Source organism: Parasteatoda tepidariorum, chromosome 3, assembly GCF_043381705.1.
Source record: "Parasteatoda tepidariorum isolate YZ-2023 chromosome 3, CAS_Ptep_4.0, whole genome shotgun sequence".
Taxonomy (NCBI): Eukaryota; Metazoa; Arthropoda; class Arachnida; order Araneae; family Theridiidae; genus Parasteatoda; species Parasteatoda tepidariorum.
Window position 1 is genome coordinate 102,044,300 of NC_092206.1, and position 24,280 is coordinate 102,068,579.

Genomic DNA, 24,280 nt, shown 5'->3' on the forward strand with positions numbered 1-24,280 from the left:
TTTTAAAATGTCACGTAACATTCAGTAATTTCCTCAATTACATACAAAAAAATACCGTGAATTATGTAAAAACCTTGTGTGAGTTTTTCCAAATATTTTATATTTTTTACGGAATCTTTTTCGCGATTTTCCCTACAACTCTATATGTAATTAAAATAATGTAAATTTTGTTTTAGTATAAAATCTTCATATTTAAAAATGTTAAAAACAAAAAAATACAAATAAAGCCTTATGAAAAGTTCATGTGTTCAAATACTAAAATCCTGGAAAATTATAAATAATGTATAAATCGATTCAAATTTCATTTTAAAAGGAGATGAGAACGAAAGCAATCTTTGCTTTTTAGGCAGAAATCAATTGAAAAGAAATATGTTGCCTAAAAACTTAGATATTTTTCTATCAGAATCGGAATCAGATACAAAAGCGCACTTTTCTCTGAATATAAAATACTTAATTTTTTTTAAAAACGGGTTTGAATACTTGACCCACCAAGTTAGGGGTTCATAAAACTTTTAAGCAAATGGTCACTGGCACAACAGGTTAACCAATGAATATTTAGGTATGTTTGATGACTATTAGGATAACTTTTACCTCTTCATTGCTTTTAGGGCCTTTTTAACAATCAAAATATTTTTATGTAGAATTTATAAAAGTACTGAGTTGACTGTTTAAAACGATTTTGTGCTTTTTATTTTTAAGGAAATTAAATATACATACTTTAAGCATAATTTTTTTATTAGCATGAAGTTAAATACATTCAACTAAACATTTAAAACGAAAAAATACAAAATTGATACTTTCTTAAAAATACTTTCCTTTCTTACAAGGGGAAGAATATTTCTGGAAATAAATAGAACTATTGATAAAAACTTACGTTTTTATATAGAGAACATCATAATAAATAAGTTCAATTTAAAATAAATTTTAGCAGTAGAAAACTTTAATGTTCAGATAACAAAAAAAAGGAATATTTTATCGAGTAATATAAATGCAAATTAATTACTTCAATGAAAGGAAATTTAAATGAAAGCACAGCTCAAAATAAGATGGTAGTACCTAGAATCATGAGAAGGTAGAGGATGATCATCCATTCCAAAGGGAGTGGTCTCCACCAGTCAAAGAGTGGAAATCGGCACTCAGCTGGATTGCCCCACCTGCTGTCAGCTGACGACAAACCCCTCTCGTGGTGGATATCAATTATCATCAGAAAACCTTTAATGTGAAAGAAACAATGACAAAACAACAGATGTCGTGTCCACATTTCATGATTCATTGCATATAAAGAAAGTCATACTTTCATAATGTTCCATAGTGGTCGTTAAGATTGAAAATGCTATTATAAGATTTGACATGACTGATGTTTCGGTTCTGGGGAATCAGCTTTTAAAGTGTTTGGGGATAAAAGACTGACAGTCCAGTTCAAAAAATAAATTGACCTATCGAAATTTTTAACAGAGGACTTTGGCCCACCCTTTGCTGTTAGGCAAAACAGGATGATGATAATGTGCCAAACTGCCAAATATTGACACAATTTTATTAAATTATGATTTAAAAAGAAAACAGTTAGGCAAATTAATTTGAGAGTTTTTCGATTTACATATTTTTAAACAGGCTTTCAAAGGTACACATTTTATGTAATTTGGAGGGGGGGGGGGAAACACTAATCATGGCTGCGCTGGAAAGAAATGTAATATTCTTGAACCCAAAACGGGAAAAACTGCAGCTCCGAAACAAAAATGATTGCAAATTGTTTATTTTAGTGGATTAGAATAAGCTCAGAATATATCTTACTATAATATAAACTGCCTAAATTTAGCACATAAAACAGCTGTGTGAAAAAAAGCAAATATTTTGGGCGATTTTGTAGTTTTGATGCTTAAAAAATTAGTTGCCCAAATTAAATTATAATTCCTTTTATCAAGAAATATTGTTTTGAATAAACGTGACCTTATTTGAGGTTATTCCAAAAAAGTATATACATTATAAAAATTATAAAAAAATTAATAAAATTATAAAAATTATCATGCACTTAAGAAAAAACTTTTATTTTTGGTTTAATGTTTTAACGCCCCACTGAATAAATGTAAATAAATAATGAAAAAAATGTACACGCATCAAACTTAAAATAATATTATAATTGTCACTCTAAAGGTGAAGCTTTGAATAATTGTAAAAACTGAAACTAATCTTGCAGAGTGAAACATAAAATGCACAGGATGTGCATTACGATATAATAATCAATACAGTTATAAAGCAAAAAGTTTATACGTGTGTTTATGTACCTAATACAAATCTGCAATTCTGTACCGATCCGTACCGAGGGTTACTGCAGTAGTGATTCAGGAGTGACAATGACCTCTCAACGAACTTTTAACAATTGTTTGGAAAATGTCACTGCCAACAATAGTGTAATTACATTCTTGTAAAATCTAGTTAGTTTTCTGTAAATGAGAATAAATTCAAAGCACGGGGTCGTTCTCTTTGCTTTTATGAGAAAAAGAGTGTCCAGACGATCCTTTATGAGAAAAAGAGTGTCCCTGACGATTTGCTCCAAAATTCCAAATCGTCAGGGACACTCTTTGCCTCTTGAGGTTAAAATACAGCAAAAGAGATGACGTAGATCGTGACTTTGATTGTCAACCACACTTTCTGAGTGTTCCAAACGTTGTCTTGAACTGATTCCTTAACATGGCGTTTCCCATTAATCTTAAGTGATCGATGTTTCTCGCCAAATTCTTATAACTAAATAGTTCATTCAACTACATTAAGGAGCTGGTTTGGACAGAAAAGAATCGATTTAATGCAATTGCATCATTGATTTTTAATTTAAGGACAGCTTAAGAGGGAAAAAATGAAGGATTGGCTTTTAGTATTGATTTCGAAAGATTGTTCGAAATTCTTACATAATTAGGATTTCTGTATATATTACAATCGAATTCGATGATATTCAATTAAAAGATAGATATTTTGGAGAAAAATTAGCATTGTTTTGAATACTTTTTATTATAAATTAAAATAGGTATTTTATTTACTTATTTTTGGAGTTTTTTAACTTTTCAGAAATTGTTTACCTATTTGAAATAAAAAAAAAGTTTAATGTAAAAATTATAACGAAATCTTTAGAACCTTTCTAAGGTATCTAATATTGCACCAGATAATTTCAAGGCACCTGAAATAAGCCATATAATGACTAAAGTAACTATTTAATGCATGTATGCATCGAGTTTATTTTAAATAAGCACAACTGCTGATAAAATTTTATTTCATTTTTACACTAAATACTTTATTACTTTCAAAGTTGTAAATAAAACATTGTAATTATTTTTAAATTATTATTTTTGTTTCTCCTTTATTATAATTATTATATGTTGAAAAAAAATATTAATCTTCATTTCTTCTTCGTACAAAGTTTTGTGAAGTGATAATGCTTATTTAATGATTCCCTCAAGAAAAAAAAATATAACACATTAAGCTTGCACATCAGCTGAATTTCTTATTCCTTCTTCGAAATTGCAAAACATTAAAAACTCTAAAAATGAAATTGTATGGGTATATACATATGAAATATCCAGGATTCTCAGGAAAAGGAAAGAATTACACATATTTTGAGAGATGTAATTACAAAATTTTGTTTCTTTCAATAATCTTTTAAGCTGGAGCCCTACAATTATTATTCTGCCATTTCTGCCACAGCCAAGTTGTCAAAAGAGGTAGCCAGACCGTGAAAAATATCATCCGTTAGTGAAAATTATTTATCACCAGACATCTACCATGAGAATAGCGTTTCAACAAAAAATATTTAAATACCCAATTTTTGTCAATTTCGTGAAACGATATAAAGATTAACAAGACAGATTTATTAAAAATCTGAATAATATTTAAAACAGATTACTTTTAAAAATATATTTATTTTTTCAGTATTGTTAATATATTTATTTTTACATAAAGTTTTTAGAAGCAAAATTTTCCAATTTTTTCCCGAATATTATTGAAGAAGGTGTTATTTTTTCTTCCATTTTTTAAATTCTTTAAATAATTATGAAAGTAATAAAATAAGTGTTGCTTAAAATGAACGAACTAAAATAACTCACCTCGAGTGAAATTTCACTCGTTCGTTCGGAAAAAAGGAGTCTTCTAATATTGAGCTAAATTCACTCAAGCCAAAGACTTAGCTGAAATAACTCAAGTTTGAGTGGATAATTTTAAATTGAACTTGACTGAAATTCAATCGTGTTTGATTGACTATCAGTATTACTTGGTGGATCATTTTAAGTCAAACTTGAGTGATTTTCAATCATTTTTGATAGACTATTTACATCGTTTCAGTGCATGATTTTAACTCGAATTATATTAAATATAATTATTTTGGATTCATAATTAGTATCCATCGAGTGAATTTATTTAAATCATTCTAGAGTTATTTCTATCATTTTTTATTCTTTTTACTTGAGTGTAATTTAAATCACATTTGAATTAAATTAATCCTTTTCAGATTATTCATTGAATCTTTTATTGCCTATCATAAATAAGATGAAAAGAAAATTATTTTTAGCTTGCGCAACTGAAATAATTTATCAGCATTTATTTCTTTTAAATTTTATAGATGGTATGTTCGGTAATTAATAAGTTTTTTTTTTCAATTTTAAAATTAAACTGTGACAATTGAAAATGACTTCCCAACTGAAAATGACAAGGCGGAGGAATTGAAAATGACAATGCGAAGGAATTGAAAACAACAAGGCGAAGGAATTGAAGATGTCAAGGCGAAGTACAAATATAGATGTATTCAACTCCAGGTTTAAAATAAAATTCACTCTTTTTTTTGAGTAGGGGAATTCACTCATTCATTTTAAGAGTATATATATATATATATACAGGTATAGGACAAAATAATAGGAACACCTGAGGAAGGATGGAGTCATCCTTCTACCGTCCAATAAACGGAGGGCACGTGTCGCAAGAGTGTGCCACCTAGTGGTGATGAAAGGAAAGGTATCAGTCTAGCATTTGGCAGTGTGAGTGTTGCATGAAAAAAATCTGTTCCTAGCAATGCGAGATTCTGTCCGACCACTCTGACTCTAAAAGAGGTATGATAATCGGAGCTCGCATCGCTGGAGCGTCCGTGTCCAGAACAGCGAACCTTGTGGGTGCTTTAAGGACCACTGTATCAAGGACTCTATCGGCATACACAAAGCTGTGTAAGGTGTCTTCTGCGAAGCACAACAGCGGCAGGAAGTCGAAGTTGTCGGACCGTGATAGACGGGTGTTGAAGAGGATAGTCGCTCGAAAACGCAAGACTACACTGCCGGTGATAACGTTCGAGATGGATACCCACCTTCAGAACCTCGTATCCATGAAAACTATTTAACGGGAGTTTCATGCTGCTAACATTACTGGCAGAGTAGTTATTCCGAAATCATTAGTTTCAGCTCGGAATGCTTTGAAGAGACTACAGAGGTCCCGAGACCACCTAAAATGGACAAAACTGCAATGGGAACAAGTCATCTGATCTAATGAATTCTCTTTTGCACTATTCCAGAGCACCGGACGTGTGTTCGTGTGACGAACGCCGGCAGAAGCATTTCATGACGACTGCCTGGTTCCAACCGTGAAGCATGGAGGTGGTTCTGTGATGGTGTGGGAGGCTATATCTGCCCGTGGATTGGGGCCTCTCGTTGTCTTGAGGGATGTGATCAAAGGTGACCATTACCGAAGCATTCTCGCAGATCCTCTTCACCCTATGCTTCATATTCTCTTTCCGGGAGAACGTCCTGCGCTGTTCACACGCCTCACTGTGTTCAACCATGGTTAAAGGAGCATAATGATGAAGTGGAACAGCTAACGTGGTGTCCTCAGTCCCCTGATCTTAATATCATTGAGCCATTGTGGGGTTTTTAGAGAAAAAAGTCCGTGCTCGGTTTCCTCCTTCCCTCTCTGAACTCGAGACAGTCCAGCAAGAGGAATGGCTGGAAATTCCGATGAGCTTTGTTCAAGACATTTATCTGTCAATCCCACGTCGAATGCAAGCTGTCATGTAGGCCAAAGGTGGCCCAACTCCTTATTAATAAAATCCTTTTTTCACAAGTGTTCGTATTATTTTGTCCTATACCTGTAAATATATATATATATANAGATAGATATATATATAGATAGATAGATAGATAGATATATATATAGATAGATAGATAGATAGATAGATAAAGAGTGCTGCAGTGCATACAGCCTGTCCGCTACTCTAAAGCAGTTGTACCAAACGTTTTCTGTGTTAAAATACACTAAGTGCAGAGTTTATTCATTACCGTAGAGAATACGGATAACAGCTAAACTGGAAGGGTTGCGGGGTGAGTGGAGAAGTCGTGCGAAATTTGCGAGGTTCTTCAAATCTTCCCTCTTTATCCCAAGTTCTTTCAGCAGGACAGTTTGAAGATTCTTCTCTTCAACGTTCTCCATTGTTCCTAAAGATTAAATTCATCCAACATGAAAATTACAATATTATATTTTAAAATATTAGGAGAGTCATACACTGAAACGTGTATGAATCTCCTCAAAACGTGTATCCAAATATAAAAAATGTACGAATCTACGTATGAATCTATGAATTCATGTCACAAAAAAAAAACTGTTTTACAAAGCCAGTAAAATGTAACGCTTACAACGGTATAAATGGTTCAAATAATGACTTTTGATGTTTTGTAGATTTAACTTATCTTTTCTAAATCATCATTTAACATGTGGAAATAACAGGTGTGTATCTTTTTTAGCCATCCCAGGGAAATCACCACACGTTTTTTTTCTCTATGAAATTTGTGTGTTTAAAACCCATTTGGGAATTGCAGTTGGCCCGATAGATCGCAATATGGAAGTTCATTATTTCAATTATTATTCAAATTATTAGTTTTTGTAATTTAATTTTAAGGAGTCATGTGAACAAAATATTCACGAAAGTATCGAAATACAGAGTTTTGCTTAGATAAAAGGTTCAAATAATTCTATATTACCCAATTATTATTTAATGACCTATATTGGAACTAAAAATAGAACATTCTTTTCCTAAATTTGAGCGTAATATTAAGAATAAATATATTTTGAGTTAGCTGCAGATATATATAATCTGGAGCAAACTCAAGATGTATTTATTTTTATTGCAAATTCCCCCTCCCCCCCATTTAAATGTTTATTTTATGAGTCAGGGGAAAAGTTCATGTAAACAATATAATTTGTTCCTTCATATCCTATATATAAACTGTTTTACACTTTTTTTACTATCGAGTAACATGGAAGAGGACTTTAATAAATAATTATTTTATTATTAAATTATTTTCGCCATTTCCAATGCCCACCTGTGTTAACCTTTCGTCAATTCAGGCATTTATAGGGCGGATATGTTGGCCACTCTTTCAAGGGCACCATATTAGGTAGGCGAACGTTGCTCCCACAGTAAGAACTGACAGTACAGAGAATAAAAGAGCAGCCACGCCTTGTCCGGGATTCGAACCCAGAACTTTTCCGATGCAAGGCCAGTTCCTTAACTTCTGCACAGTCCGGTCGGCTATTATTAAAATATAAAATTCTTTATTGTCATTTAAAATTAATGTTTATATTTCTAAATTTCTTATTATAAATTTAAAATAAACATTTTACAAAAATGTACTTTTTGGTTAGCCGATTATGCTTACGTGCGGCTAACCGTTATATAGGGAGATTTCGCACTTTCACGTTAGCTGCCGTGCTCCTGTAATTAAGATTGAAGCAACTGCACATGCTCGCGTTTATTGCAGGTGCTACGAATCTTTACGTTATGTAGTTATGTTAGCGTGATTTACGCCAGAAAGACAAAGCTTCAAGCACGCTGTTAAATGTTGTCTTCTGTTTAAGCCGACCTCCGAACTGAAAACACGGACATGGAATGCGAATTTGAAGAAATGTATTCATGAAATTTAGAAATGAATCGTGCGATCTTTCAACAATTGGGTCATTCAATAAAAAATAATTTTATAGGTTTTTGTTTAACATTATGGTTGTCTAATTGCACTAGTTTCATAAGAAACAAAATATATTTCCTCTATTTTGAAATCATAAATTATATTTTAATTTCACAATTTAGTTAAAAGAAGTTAAATAATCAATAAAAGTTCAATAATATTTTTTTTAAAGCATTATTAATAAAATAAGATTTTTTATGACTGAATTCATCAAAATCTATAATATACCAAATTTTTCTGCTCACAGAACCACTGTTTCACGTAATGTAAAGCGTCTTGAATGGTATGCTACAGTTTAAAGAGATAGCCTACGTCCATTGTAAAAGTTTATTTTGATTTTGTGATCGAAATTGAAATGATCTTCCACAACGTTAGCGTTTTTAAGTTACAGATTTTTGCAAAATCTCTTATTTTCATTCACGTAACTTTAATAATTTTTCACGGCCGTATTTCACCAGAACTGATGTGTGCCCACTAGAAGTGCGCAATTACTTGAAATCTAATTTGCGAAATCACCCTAATGCTAATGAGATATATTTCTCAGTCCTGTAATTGTTTACTCGTTCAAATGTATAATTTCTTATTTTCTAATGTTCAATATTTCATTATGTATTAGGAAATAAAATGAGATTCATTCTTTTGATGACATCATTTTTTTGAAAATATAAATAATTTGATTATACTGAATTAGGATTTAAAAGCGAAATTAGAATTTCTCTAATTGAAATATTTTCTATCATAAATTCAAACAAGAATGGTTCATAATAACATTAAATAGTCCTGGCTTATTTTAACAGGAAAAAAAAAGATAAATTACGTACCACTTAGAAATATTTAAGTACGAGCAAATAACTACATAAAAGTATTTTACTTTCCTCAAATGAAAGCAACTTTAACTATTTATAATAGTTTTCTGTTCCCGATGCAAAAATGAGCGTACTGAGACGACTTGTGATGAAATTGTGATATTTACGTCTCAACAGTGTGACTAAGCTGAGACGTGATTAGGTCACATCTTCATCATGCGATGAAGTCGTTGTGACAGTTCTCATTGAGGTCCCATGCTGACGTCGGGAGGTAATCAAATTGTGAAGCAACCAAAGGCGGATATATTGGGACTTTCAGATCTATGCGTAGATTAAACTGTGCGTAGATTAAAAGCGGAGACTTATTTGTGAAGTCACACGTGACTTCACAAATGAGTCTCCGGTTTTTTGTTGCAATCTGGTGAAGGTGCTATCTGAAAAATAGTTTAATGTTTCCCTTAAAATTTAAAGTTTCAAAGTCTGTTAAAATGCTTTAACATTTTAGTTTGTTAATTACAATGGTGTGCCGGTAAAAATAAAGCTGTAAGAAATATTTTTTGGACAAAAAATACACATGCCTATTCTTTTTATATGCAATAGTTTATAGCCTAACTACTTTTTAAAAAAAAATCTTGATTTTATTATAGAAAGACTAATTTTGAGCCTAACTATTAGAGGAATATACAAGCAAAACAGAACTAGAATGGTATTTTTTCAATATTGGATTAACGATAGTATTCGCCCACGTTCCATTGCAAGCATTAAGAAAAAGAATTCTCTACCAAAAACATTTAAGCGACACTGAAGCGACTATTTGCTTTTTACCTAATTGTTCGATACAAAATAATTTATTTTGGTAAATCAAGTATCTTAAGGAAAAAGAAATCGAAGACAATGTCGATGATACTTTCTTTAGTATTTTACTAGATATTAAGACAAACTGAAACACCAGATTCAAAGAAATACTTTATTTCATTTTTATAGAACCTTATTTGTAGCCGGAATTTCAAAATAAAAAAAAGTGATCACACTAAAAAAAAAAGCTAATTTTGATGATGGGACTTTCATATACTGTGACTCTCAATATTGATGATTGGAGGGTCTAATCTGAAATATGTGATAACAATTTGCGGAGGATTTTAAAAATTACGAAATAAGACACAAAAACTTTTCCGAATAAACATACGACAGATTCGGTTTCGTAATCTATAGAATATAAAAAGTGGCCGCATTATGGAAAAATGCTAGTATGTAAGAACTATTATACATTATAAGGGTTATAATAGGGAATTTAAGAAAATATTATTAAAATGTAAATGGTTATTTCAAATTAAATATTTAGAATTTTTTATGAACGTATGTTGTGTATTTAGTTCTAGGCTATGTTTACGAACTGTCATATCATGCATGCGCAATCGAGTCTAGACTTACCCTCTAAGTTTCAGTTTAGATTCCTCACCTGCTAGTGTTGCGTTAAGTCGCATCTTCTGTATTCTACATTTTAAATGCTGCAAATTATTAATAAATTGTGTTTGTTATATCTATGAAAGTTTGTATTCCTAAAACCCCACGCTATGGAACAGCACAACGTATAATCGTATTAAACGTACTTGATTAAGTGGTTAATAAGTGGTAAAAAGTAGTTTTCTTATAACATAATGTGTTATATTATGTTCTTATGTGTTATATAACTTCATATTATGAATGAAATAATGAAGAAATAACGGAATACTTTTTTAAAATGTACACATGTTCAAAAAAATAAATTTCAAAATACGTGTTCTAGATATTAATATTTCACACACGCGCACCCACTCGTACACGTAAAATAACATTTTATGACACAGGAGATTCTCAAGTTAATATTCTAGTGGAATAGGACAATATAGCAAATCACATGCTCTATTCATTTGACTATAATTTCAACTGATTTTGTATCCATGTTTAATTGAATTTGATTCGAACTTTTATGAACCAGAAAATATATAATGATATTTCATTGGTTTTATAATACATAGTTTCAATAATTTTGTGTTTTTTCTCTACTTCAATTAAATAAAGTATCAAAAATTTTCAAATGTTTTAAATCAGTTTTGAGATAACTTTTAATTTAATAAAGCTAATTATATTTATCTTCATATCATCTATATACACTGGTGTGCAAAACTTAAACAACAAGGGCGTTTCTTGTCATAACTCTACAAGAAATCATCCGATTGACATGAAATTTGAATATGATGTACATTACTTTGTAATTAAACGATGGTAAAAGAATAATGGCGCAGAAATGAATATAAAGCTTAAAGTAGGGTATGGGACAAAAGAAGGCTTTATTTGACATATAGTGGCGTTACACATGATTGCCTGAAGAAGCGTAAATACAACTGCCAGATGTTCCCTAGTATGGGATATGCCCTCCCCTTACTGTAATTGTTGCTTGGCATCGTCTCTCCATGCTAAGCACCAGATTATCCAGGAGTTCTTGGGGTAAACGTCTCCATTCCTCCTTTAACGCATCTTTCAGCTGATGGGTGTTACCAGGAGGATACTGTCGTGTCGCAAGACGTCTCCCTAATGCATCCCACACATGCTCTATGGGATTTAGATCTGGAGAGTAAGCTGGCCAATCCATTCGTGTGATATCTTCACTTTCCAGTAGCTCTTGAACATTAGCAGTACGGTGTGGCCGGGCATTGTCATCCATAAAAATGAAGTCTGGTCCAATGGCCCCTCGGAACAGACGCACATGGGGTAGGATTACCTCATTGCAGTAGCGGTCTCCAGTTACAGAACCTCGGTCGAAGATCTGAAGCTCAGTCCGCCCGTTCAACATAATGCCACCCCAGACGACAACTCCAGGACCACCGTAACGATCTCTTTCCGCGATGTTATTGGGATGAAATCGAGCTCCAACCTCTCTCCAGATCAACTGACGTTGAGAATCGCTTGTAGCACTAAAACGACTCTCATCTGTGAAGAGGACGCGACTCCATTGATGAGGTGTCCAGGTTTCGTGTTCTCTGCACCACTCTAAACGGTGCCGCCGATGGCTAACTTTTAAAGGTATGCAGCGTTCAGGACGTCTAGCAAATAAGCCACCTTTGTGGAGGCGTCTGGCCACTGTAAATCTTGATACTTGTCGTCCTGTGGCTGTGCACAGTTGCTGAGATATGGCGCTCGCTGACTGAAAACGGTTTCTTTTCGCCTGGAGGACAATGTAACGGTCATCTCTTGGTGTTGTTTTCCTTGGACGGCCACCACCAACCTTCCGAACAGCTGTACCAGTAGTTTTAAAGGCATTCCAAGCACGAGAAACAACACTTTTGTTGATCCCGAACTCTTCGGCGACACTGGTCACACTACGCCCCTCCTCAAGCTTCCCAATCATTCTTCCTCGAGTAAAGTCGTCTAAATGATTTCTTGAAGACATGTTTCACAAAACAAATCACTTGCACTTGCAGCGAATGTCTTTAACTACGGTGCTCTTCATCCTTTTATCACAGCTTTGACCTGCGCGCGCCGACCCACAAGGTTTACGTACACTTACATCACCTACGATGTTTTATTTCTAAAATTTGCATACAAATAATCTTTCTACTGAATTACGTGCATATTATACTGCAATTTCATGGCTATCTTATACTTTGTTGGGGAGCTGTGGCCGAAAAACCACTTGTTGCTTAAGTTTTGCACACCAGTGTATATAAAAATGAATGTGTGTCTGTCTATCTGTATGTCCTTTACAGACTACTAAACCACCCAACAGAAAGCTATGAAACTTGGCATACAGATAGTTCAAAGCACGAGGAAGGTTTCTGTAGACATTAGAACATTCTGCTACAAACTGTTCCAGTGGTATCAGCGAAAATCGAAATGGAATTTTCTGATTGGTTAAAAGTTAGCCATTGTTTTAAATTTTGCTATAAGCGATTCAGTTTTTTAATATATTGAAGATACTAACAAAACGGGAGCCTGAAAGTATCGGGCATTAGTTCCATCATAACCATTGGCAATGACGGACGCCATTTTCTTGGCAGCAAATAAGAAGCAAAATTTCCCTAAGGAAAAGGTAGAAGAACTTGGGAAAACTAACCAGAACAAGCCAATCATTGAAGCAGAACACGCCAAGCATTTGAAGAACAATTTCTCAAAAATTTTTACCTTTCTATTACCAACAACATAACTTCCGATTTCATGATCACTTGCTGTTACAGATCTGTTTATTACGGTAAAATAATTTTTTCTGTATTCAACTCACTACAAATTAAAGTAAAGCCAACATCTGCGTCAGCTTTCGTCATTCCAGTGAATAAATGCGAATTCAAAACGTACAGAACTGTAATAGTTATAGAATATTCTTCTTCTTTATAGAATAGTATATACTTCTGTATCTATATAATTCGCAAAACAACAATAAAGAATCATCCGAACTACTTGAAATAGTATCATTTGTGCTGATTATTAATAAATTCTTATCGTTTTCTTGGTAAGTATTTTTTAGTTTTGAAAGAAAAATTTCAATTAGAATTCAGCTGTTCTGTTTTTTAAGCTACATATTCAAATTCATATCGAGATCTTATAATTGTAAAATTTTGATGTGTGGTATGTTATCTAAAAGTAATGAAGGAACAATCCATGGATATATTATTTGAAAATAAAATTTTCAAACGAAGAACATTTCATTTGGAATTCTGCGGATTTGTAAAACAGGTGAGTGTTATGATTTTCATAATAAAAAATTTGCTTGTAAATAATTATTTTTCTTATTGGATGATCGATCTCCACAGAATGGTTTTCACGTCTGATTAAGAATTATAAGAATAAAAAAAGGAAACAATTTGAAAGCTTTTATTTCAATATGAAGAATTTTTTAAAATCGTTTTTTATCCTAAGAATTCTTTATTTTACGTTTTTTAGTTTATAGTTTTGACAAAAATTTTTGTCAAAATACTTTTTTTGAAAAATTAAATGGTATAACATTATGTGTTCGTGTATACTTCTTGCATATTCTATTGTTTGAAGTAATATGATGCAGAAAAATGTGGAATAAAAAGTTGGTACTTTCGTATTAACGCCACCGCAGCTACAGATTTGGCGGTTTTTGAGTGCCGCCAATCTACACTTAAAATGTTTGCGACAAATCATAAAATAAAACACTTTGGATAATGGTCAATTGGATATCAGTGGAAAATGGACTGATATGGAGTTTAGCATAGATTCAAAACAATCTCTATTTTCTTTCACCTGATGCTGTAGCCATATAAACTCTAATGAATAAGATTCCAAGTGAAATAACATTTCCAAAACGTACGTTTACTAAGATAAAGTTTCATGTCATGGGAATTGGTACATTTTCGTTTTTTGAGGTAAAATATTTCGCTCCTGAAAAAATAAAAATCCGTCTTGTATTGTTTTTGGCAAATCCCAAAGGCGCATTTTCGTAGTACTGAAAAATGCCGTCAAAAAAGAATTATTTTTTTTTTCGTAAGCATTCTTTATTTTACGTTTTTTAGTTTTTGAATAATGATTTTTATTTAAACTTAAAATTTTTGATATAAATTGTTGTCAAAATTAAATTATATACAAAATTAAATTATATAAAATTATGAGGCTTTATGTCCTACTTTCTGTTCATTTTAATTTTTGAAGTAATATGATTCTTAAAACTATGGATTGTAAAGTTTAAATGGGCCTTTCATGTTATATTATTAAATTCATTAAATTTAGTGAAACTATTCTTTAGGTATTTGGTTTTAACTATAATAAGAATATACATATTTTATTCTGTTTAATTACAAATATTTTACCGATGTGTTTTGGATGTTCCTTCTCTGAAAAAGAAAAGAGATAAAATATTGTTTTCGTTTGCATAAGAGAGAATATAAAGCATTTTTCTTTTTTAAATTTATTAAGCCACAATAAAGAAGGAACGTTACAATGTTACACGCTAAATTAAGGACGTCTCCAGAGTAACTGAATGACTGTTCATATAGAAATCGCAGGTATTCGTCTTATACAACAACACCCCCTATAGTTCGTTGCGATCGCGAATTGAGAAAACTGTTTAATAAAAATAAAGGCAAAAGCAAATTTCACTTAAATTGCACGTTTTCAATAATTATTTATATTTAGTGGTACTTGAAAACCGCCAAATCTGTAGCTGCGGTGGCTTTAATACATAAGTACCGAATTTTTATTCCAAACTTTTCTGAATCATATTACTTCAAACATTAGAATATGCAAGAAGTATACATAAACACATAATGTTATACCATTTATGTTCTCAAAAAAAGTATTTTGACAACAATTTTTATCTAAAAATCTGAAACTAAAAAACGTAAAACAAAGAATTCTTAGGATAAAAAAATGATTTTCAAAATTCCTCATATTGAAATAAAAAACTTTCATATTGTTTCTTTTTTTCATTCTTATAGTTCTTAATCAGACGAAAAAAACCATTCTGTAGAGAACTATCATCAAATAAGAAAAAAATTATTTACAAGCTAATTTTTATTATAAAAATCGTAACACTTACTTTCTTTATAAATCCGCAGAATTCCAAATGAAATGTTCTTCGTTTGAAAATTTTATTTTCAAATAATATATACATAGATTATCCCTTTATTACTTTTAGATAACATACCACATATCAAAAATTTACAATTGTAAGATCTCGATATGAATTTGAATATGTAGCTTAAAAACAGAACAGCTGAATTCTAGTTGAAATTATTCTTTCAAAACTAAAAAATACTTACCAAGAAAAAGATAAGAAATTTATTAATCATCAGCACAAATGACACTATTTCAAGTAATTTGGATGATTTTTTATTGTTGTTTTCCGAATTATATAGACACTGAAATATATACTGTTCCATAACGAAGAAGAATTTGCATTTATTTATTGGAATGACGAAAGCAATGTTGACTTCACTTTAATTTGTAGAGAATTGACGACAGAAAAAATTATTTTACCGTAATACAAACATCTGTAACAGCAGGTGATCATGAAATTGGTAATAAAAGGGTAAAAATTATTTAGAAATTGTTCTTCAAATGCTTGGCATGCTGTCTTTTTTCTATCTGTCTCGTCTTCCAACCTTAACCATTAACCGATAAATACCCTTTTAGGGGCATAGGCGCGGGGTTAAATGTTGGTGTGTGTGTGTGTTTAGTTTTTTCAAGTTCTTCTACCTTTTCCTTAGGGAAATTTTGCTTCTTATTTGCTGCTAAGAAAATGACGTCCGTCATTGCCAATGGTTATGAGGAAACTAATGCCTGATATTTTCAGGTTCCCGCTAGAGGGCGTACTTGAGCGTTGTGATCGCGAATTATTCGTCGCATCACGGATTTAGTATTGTGAAAACTGTTTAATAAAAAAAAAGGCAAAAGCAAATTTCATTCAAATTGCACGTTTTCAATAATTATTGATATTTAGTATGCAATTTTACTGCTGGCCACCACAAAGGAAAATACAATGCACCAATATTGGATGAGGTGGCTATTGTTATAGTTGGCGACGAATTTACTTTCCGCGATATAGTTCTTCATCGTAAAAATGGTGATGTTCAAAGAGTCTCAGAAACGCATCGATCCTATGATGCATTGCAATATCCTATTTTATTAAATCACTCCATGCCAAATTGGTCAGCTCAGATCAGCATAAATACCTGATATCGCCATTAATCAGACTTATTTCAGATCATCCTCCAAAATATGTTTCATGGTCCGTGTGCATCACCTGTTTGAAAATGCCCTGACGATATCCTAGAGAATTAACTGCTGAGACTATCACGGTTTTTACACCATTAAATAAAATTCTCATTTCAAATTATAATCGCAAATCTCATTTGCACACTTAAATACAAAATTAAAATTCAAACTGAAAGCGTTGCAACGCACGCAGGGTACAGCTAGTATAATTATAAATATTCGTCTAAATAATTGTCATAAGATCAAAAATTTTGTTTCCTTTTCACCTTGAAAGGGCTATTAACTTTTAATTAATCGAGTCTGGTAAATTTTTTTGACTCCTGCAAAATTTTCTTGAATTGACAAACCACTACTCTCTGTACAAATCTTGAATTGAAATATATTATACAATTTTTTAAATACTGTGTTTACGGCCTACTTAAGCCATTGTAAAATATGAAATTTTTCTGTAAGATGAGTAAAAAGGCTTAGGAATGTATCATAGTTATTGACTTTTGTAACTCGAAACTTGAAAATTAACGTTTTCGTACATGATAGTTTTCTAAATGTTGAAGCATTCCCGGAACAATATGTTGTAGGCCAGAGGAGGCTTCACAATTTCGTGACCAACAGACCAATCTAAATATTGCCCTTATATAAAATCAAAACCAAATTTTAATACTATAGATACTGGATCAATATCTGGCTTTTGATTAAAACAATTAAATCATTTAAAGTTTAAAAAGCGAAAAAAACATTAAGAAAATTTCATTAAAATTAAATATGACTAAAATATATTTTCCTCAAAAATAAGAGATAAACTATTTTAATATAAATGCCAAGTTTATGAAGAAATTAACCATTTTTATCAGGTTCATTAGTATTATATGTAAATATACGAAATTGTTTGAAAAAGAACAAAAACTAAAGACAATTTTTTGAAGTTTACTTAACAATTTTTGTAACTTGCGACACAAACACAAAAAATTGAATAAAAAACGATAAAATAATTTCAGAGAACTGCCAGTTTCATTACGAATGCATACAAATTGTTTGCGCACTCACACCTTATTTTATTTAATTTTTTTAAAAGATTTTTCAGCAACTTCTTTGCACAGTTCATTGCAAATTATCGAAACAAGTTAGATCCATGATTTGTATTGGATATATTTTTCCTAAAGAGTATATATGAAACCCATTGAAGTTGCCCCTAAATAAACGATTCCAACGATTGTTAGTTTCAAACGGAAATATATTAGAATTGCAGACCAATGACTGAACTTAAACTGAGCGTTAATTATTTTAATCCGAATGAATGAGAAAAACATATGTGTTTCGATCATAGGTAACAATAATTATTGCTTATTGATTTCAGGTAAAAAAATCTACGAAGTCTTGCATTCAATAATTTATTGATAATATATTCAGGAAATGCAAAAGCTGAAGTATTTAGAATAAATGATCGAAGCCTATAATAAGCGTCGTACGTAAGACTTCTGGTTTTCTTTATTTCATTTCAATTAATTAATTAATTAAGAAATCTATAGGATACAAAAATCATTTGAATTTCAAGATTTCGATACTGCAAATACCAAAAGAAGGGTTATCTCTGTTCTAGAGATAAATAAGTGGAAAAGAAAATAATAGGCAAAAACAAATATAGTTGTTCGGTTCTTGCTTAAAGTACTGAATTTCTTTTAAGAATTGATTTTTAATTCATTGAATGAATCTATTGACTGAATGTATTAAAAGTGTTGCCATTAAACGAATTTACTCTAAGTTCAATAGATAAAATATTATCGTTTTGAAAATAGCTGAAGATTTTCTGGATACGAATTATATTCATTAAATATATAGCTGTCTTAATTGTAAAACAAACGAAAGTAGAAATTATTTGTAATTCAATGAAATATTGGCATGATTTTTCATGAAAAAATATGTTTGCACACTTCGTTTCAATACAGTTGCTTAATTTTAATGGAAGTGGTACAAAATAAATGCAAAAAAAAAAAGTTATTTCTTGAAAATGTTTAGTTGCGTGTCGTTTCATCATTGCGTGTTGTCGCATTATTGTTTGGCCAAATTGGATGAGAAATATTGTTTTGAAGAAAAAGTTATTTCTATTTCATTGTTTTTTAACGTTAAAAAAAATATTTTTCGATGAATTCAAGTAGTGAAGAGATAATTCATCGAATTATATATATTTCGGTAGTCTATGTAAGCGCTATAAAGGTAGTAGCTTAGCTTTTAGATAGGTACTCTATATAAGTGTTATTATTTTTTTAAATTTACTTTAAAAGTAATAAAAAAAATTTCCGGAAAAAGTTTTTTAAAACATGAAGACATTTCATTTTCAATGCAGATAGTCAACGAAATAAGGCTAACAGATGTTACATACCTGTCTTTGGCACCTTCCCTTGTCAAAGGAGGAATGAGGAATGAGGAGCTAGCTCTTAAAAAATGCTCATCCACTCCATTGGATACTTGTTTATCGTTGTCATGGCAGCACTCACTGAGACGGCATTCTAACTTCCATTTTTAGAAATCTAACGCAGTTTTTTTTAAGTCAAGCAAAGCATTTTGATAATTTCATTTTTTTTAATCCTCATTACTTAAACTTTACTCATTTACGTATTGTGATGATCATAATTTAAAAAAAAAATGATTTTGCAACATAAGTTTATCAACGCCATTATTTGATGGTCAACACATCAGTGAACGCTATTACAATTTTATTATGGCTATCTGTTTAAAAAAATAACAGATGTGTCCAATAATTACTCTCGATAAAAGTGAAACTTACGTTTTTTTTATGTTCACTGTTCTGTGTCATATTCAATAAGCTAAGATAAATATATTGGAATTTGTAAAGGTTTACACAACTATGTTCTAATTCTAAAGCATGGCGATCTTTCTACAATAAAACATCTTCCTATCCCAAAAAAGGTGTTGAATTCAGGTTGTTGTAGTTCATGTCAGTCAGAGTTGAAATTTTGATTCAATGGGTAAAATTGCTGAATATTTGTATGTAGTGGTAATATTTATACGTTAACAAAACGTTATTTAAAATTTTAAGTGTGCTATAAAATGTTTAATAGTTGTTTATGGCTCTTTAAATATTGCAGTCTTCAATCATATATTATATTTCATAAGGAAGGATAGACACTGAATGTTTAAAAAATTTCGTTCTTCATTTTTTTTTTATTATACACAGCCATGATTTGAAAATCCATCCCATATAGTTCAAAATAATCCAGAGGATGACGTCATCGCATGTGATCCAAGGACCATAGGGTCATTATGTAGACGTCTACAAGACATCCATATCTGATCCATTAGAAGTCTAAAAGCCGTCCATCAGACATGCACCATGGCTTTTACATGGATGGATCCACTGCTTATCCAGGGACGGACATTCCATAGACAGGAATTATTCTTGATCTGCTGGAAGATGGACCTTTGTATATATATAAACTCTATAATTTAGTATTTCGCATTTTTACGCCCTCAATGGATGTAAGAGTGTAAAAATCAAATTAAAAATTTTTAATGTGTTTTTTTTTTAATTTTTACATCACTTGAGGACATACAAATGCTAAATACTAAATTGCAGAGTTTATATATGAACGATATACAAAGGGTATGTTCGTTTAATATCTTCACTTAAACTTTCTTAAAACTTTTCTGTTATACTTCAGCAAATGCGCTTTGTTCTCTTTCTCTATGAAAATCGAATGTTTAAGATGATTTATAACATTCTTCAGCAACCTAACTACTAACCGAATGAAAAAAAAATCATCTCAATTACTAGATTTTTGAAATCAAAGTGTGCATTTAAATCATAAATCTGATGCAATTAGCATTTACATTTGTTTTAAATCATGAATTTTGTTTTAGTTAAATATATGCATATATATATATATATGCGGTTTGAGTTAAATCAGTAAAAATCGCTTATATGATGATATTGATTATTTGAATAATGGCTATTTGTTTACTTATTGACTATTTGATTTAATGAATAAATACGTTAGTATTTGATAAAAACTTTCAGCATTTGGTCGATTGTCTAAGCTGAATTTAATAAAATTAGTGAGTGTAATTAACTTAATGCGATCATAATTTTAGAAGTAATCTATTTTAAAATTAAATTAAAAATTAAGAGCCAGCGAAAATCCCTGATTTTAAAACTACAACACAGTGAAACTTTATGCAACATAAAATATTTTATTATAAAAAATACACATTACTGACTTGAACTTCCACATATTTATTTTTACTCATTACCATGGGGAACAACATGGATGCATACTTAGCTGTGGTTACGACTCCACCGCATGCATGATTGCAATCGTTTTGGAGGACAAGAGAGAGAGAAGATCTCTCACATAAAACTTAAATCAATAGCTCCTCTCTTCCAAATCAACTTTTAATTTGGCCTATAAGTTTTTGATACGCACATTTCATCTCTACACGATGTAAAACATTTTATCAACTAACATCTCAGCAAATAGTTCCTTTTACCATGGCTTGTGATAGATATGAAAATTTATCATGATTATCCAAATTGAGATCCTTATCAATTTTTTAAAATAGCTTTCAAACATATAAACAGTTCCTAATATCTACATAAGAAACGGGAAGTAGCATATTAGGATAAGGTAGCAGCGAATTTTCTTGACAAAGCATTCTCACCAAATACAGAATCTTTTATCTCAGAACTTGCTAATTTTATAAGCGTCTGTTTTAAAAGACGCCAATGATCAATATATGTTTCCGATTTATAAAATTCAGCCTCGCATGTTGCGTTATAAACTTCAGTATCATTAAGATTGTATCTGATTTTCCGTTCAGTGTCTAGTAATCAGTTTGCCTTTTGTTTAATTTGTTTAATTAACATTCATTACTGTTTAAATTAGGTTCGTCTTTATCAAAATCATTGCAAGCTTTCGAGAATTATCTTCGATATTAAGTTCGAGATCTGACTACGAAAATAGGCAAACAATGACGAATTGGCGATAAACACTTAACAAGTATAATTTCGAGAAAATAACTCAATGGAATGGTATATTTGTTCAAATAAATTACAGTAGGAAATTACACATTTATCACATTAAACTTAAAAAATACTTGGAGTTAGTAGTATAATAACCTACACATAATATTAAAATTTTTAGAGCACCAAAAACAATCATTACTATGGAAACTAAAAAGAAATTACATTTTATGCGAATGTAGAAAAAAAGGTCTCAATTTCTAACATCAACTTTCATTCTTAATTCATAATTAATTGCATAGTATTTATTAAATGTGTTTATTCATCAAGCTATTTATTTCGTTTCAATTCTACGTCTAATTTTTGACTACGAGAAACAATCCGAGAGACGTTTCTTGATAGTTGTTTTGTAAACTATCAAGAAACGTCGCCTAATGTCCACCGTGTGTTTTATCCCCATTACGTCTACCAGTTATAGATAAGACGTCTATATTTAAGCCATTGGGGATTATCCACAAATAAGCTATTAGAAAACGTCTCCTAGACGTCGATATTTCATCCAAGACGTCTAATGGATCATGAGGACGAATTCTGGACGTCTAACGGATGAATTGTGCTGTATGGGATGGATTAAGGTTTGACGGTTTATGGACTGTTATGGATCGTTTTTGAGAAAAATTAAGATTTATCAGGAAAATTTTAAATGTTAGTCTTATTTGACTGAACAACATTTATTATAAAGGTGGATTAAGTAACGGCCTCTGAATGTTGTTTGAATGGAACACTGATTCTCAACGGGGGCGATACCGCCCCCTGGGGGGCAGTGAACATATGCTGAGAGGCGGTGAGCTTGTTTTGGGCAGAAGGGGGCGGTAGGTATGTTTTGGGCGGTAGGGGGGCGATGATCATTCAAATTCATTTTTAAAACTTCTAAATAAAATTATTAAATTAAAACTAATTTAATAAATTAAGTAAATCAAAAATTAATATTAATGAAAAATAATTAAATTAATATAATAAATTAAAATTATTCGATACACCATTTGTACCAGCAGTAAAACGAACTTACGTGACAACTATTCTCCAATCCGAACTATCGCAGGGCATGAGTTAATTGTTTTTGCTTCTGACTTATTCAAGCCATTTGGCGAAAAGTGAAGTGCATGTGCTTTCAGTATGAATGTTTGATTTGATCCGTGTTTCTTATGATGGTTTTCGTTCGCTCCCTTTCAGTTTTCTCCCCAGTTTTGATTCAATTTCATTGATTATTTGACCAGTTACTTGCGCGAATTTGTTCTTCAGCGTAAATTATCTATTGATTTTAAGATATAGTTTATTTTCTTTCCTCGTATGTATTTTGCTGCTGCCTACAATGTCGGTTAATAAAAAAAGTGTCCACAATACAGTGCCACGTACTTGAAGTTCGGATTCGGAACGATACAGTGTTGCACCGGATTGATGAGATGACTGAAGACATTGAAGTTTACTTATGCAAACTTTTGATGTCCAACGTATTTCCCTTCAAGTTAATGAGTCAACCTTGCCAAGTAATGAGGCTTTACTGTTGACGTACTTCCGATTTATGAATGAATGAAAAATTATTCAAGAGATGCTTTTTGCAAAAAACCTGATTGAAGATACCGAAGGTAAATCTATTTTTTATACAGTCAAAGATTATTTTATAGAGAAAAACATTCCTCCTTCGAATATTGTGTCTGTTGCCACTGATGGAGCTACTACAATGGTTGGTTGACATCGTAGGTTTAACCCCATTTTGAAGAGGGAGGTACCCCTCCCAAGACAAAGATACCTAGAAAACTCCTCCAATAATTGATGGCCAAGTACCAGATATTTTAGCTGTCCACTGCGTGATTCACAGACTGCATTTAGTCGGAAAAAATACCAGAGACCATTTGCATCAGTCGTTGAAATATGTCGATCTCTGCTGTGATGAAAATTCGCAGTAATACTCTCAACGATTGATTATTCAGAGAGCTGTGCAAGAAAAACGATGAAAAATTCAATTGCTTGCTACTACACACTGAGATTCGCAGGCTTTCCAAAAACGCCTGTCTCAATAGGTTTTGGAATATTTTCGACTCTGTGCTTGAGTTCCTTGAATGCATGACGGATTTATTCGTAAAATTTAATGGTGTTAATTTACAATTTCAAGGCGACGAGCTCAATTTGATCACTACAAAATCAGCTATTTCTGCTTTTCAAAGAAAACTCATTTTGTGGAAGCAGAATTTTGGTAGGAATAAGTTTAGTCAACTTCCGATCTTATCGGAATAAAGAATGGTGAAATTCTCTCTGATGATGCACAAGAATATTGTAAATAACCTTGAGTCTTTGTACATTGAATTTTCTGACATTTTAAAGATATTTTGTCCCTGGAAGTCCCTTAATGGGTTACGAACTCTTTTGTGAATATTGAAACAGCAGAGGTTCAGAAGGAATTGGTAGAACTTTCAACTAATGAAGCATTGAAATAGTAATCGTCTTACAGAATTTTGGCTTCAAGGTAGCATTTAATAGCCTTCTCTTCCTTCTACCTTGTGGAACGAAGATTCAGTGATGTGACGTATCTAGTCACAAACAGTTGACTCAAAATTGTGTAAAGAGGGGGCTTGCGTCTTCACCTCATTGAAAATATTGAACCGAACGTTAATCAACTGGCCCTGAACCTGGCACAATCATCTCACTGACTTAGTTACTTGATTTTTTCGCAGATACTACTTTTTAGAATAAGTTTTTTAACTATCTTATTAAGAATAAATGACTCTTATTAAGCATGGGGGACT

General features: G+C 31.6%; 1 protein-coding gene across 1 annotated transcript in view; it reads right to left on the minus strand.

The window, feature by feature from the left end:
* Positions 1–18,991, minus strand: part of LOC107438863 (gamma-glutamyl carboxylase) — a 74,373-nt gene extending 55,382 nt beyond the window's left edge. The window contains exons 1-3 of the mRNA XM_021145580.3: positions 18,879–18,991; positions 6,300–6,455; positions 1,057–1,212 (exon numbers count right to left, since the gene is read on the minus strand). Coding sequence (XP_021001239.2) covers positions 1,057–1,212; positions 6,300–6,450 — 307 coding nt within the window. The 5' untranslated portion in view covers positions 6,451–6,455; positions 18,879–18,991. The remainder of the gene's footprint in view (positions 1–1,056; positions 1,213–6,299; positions 6,456–18,878) is intronic.
* Positions 18,992–24,280: the final 5,289 nt, after the last annotated feature.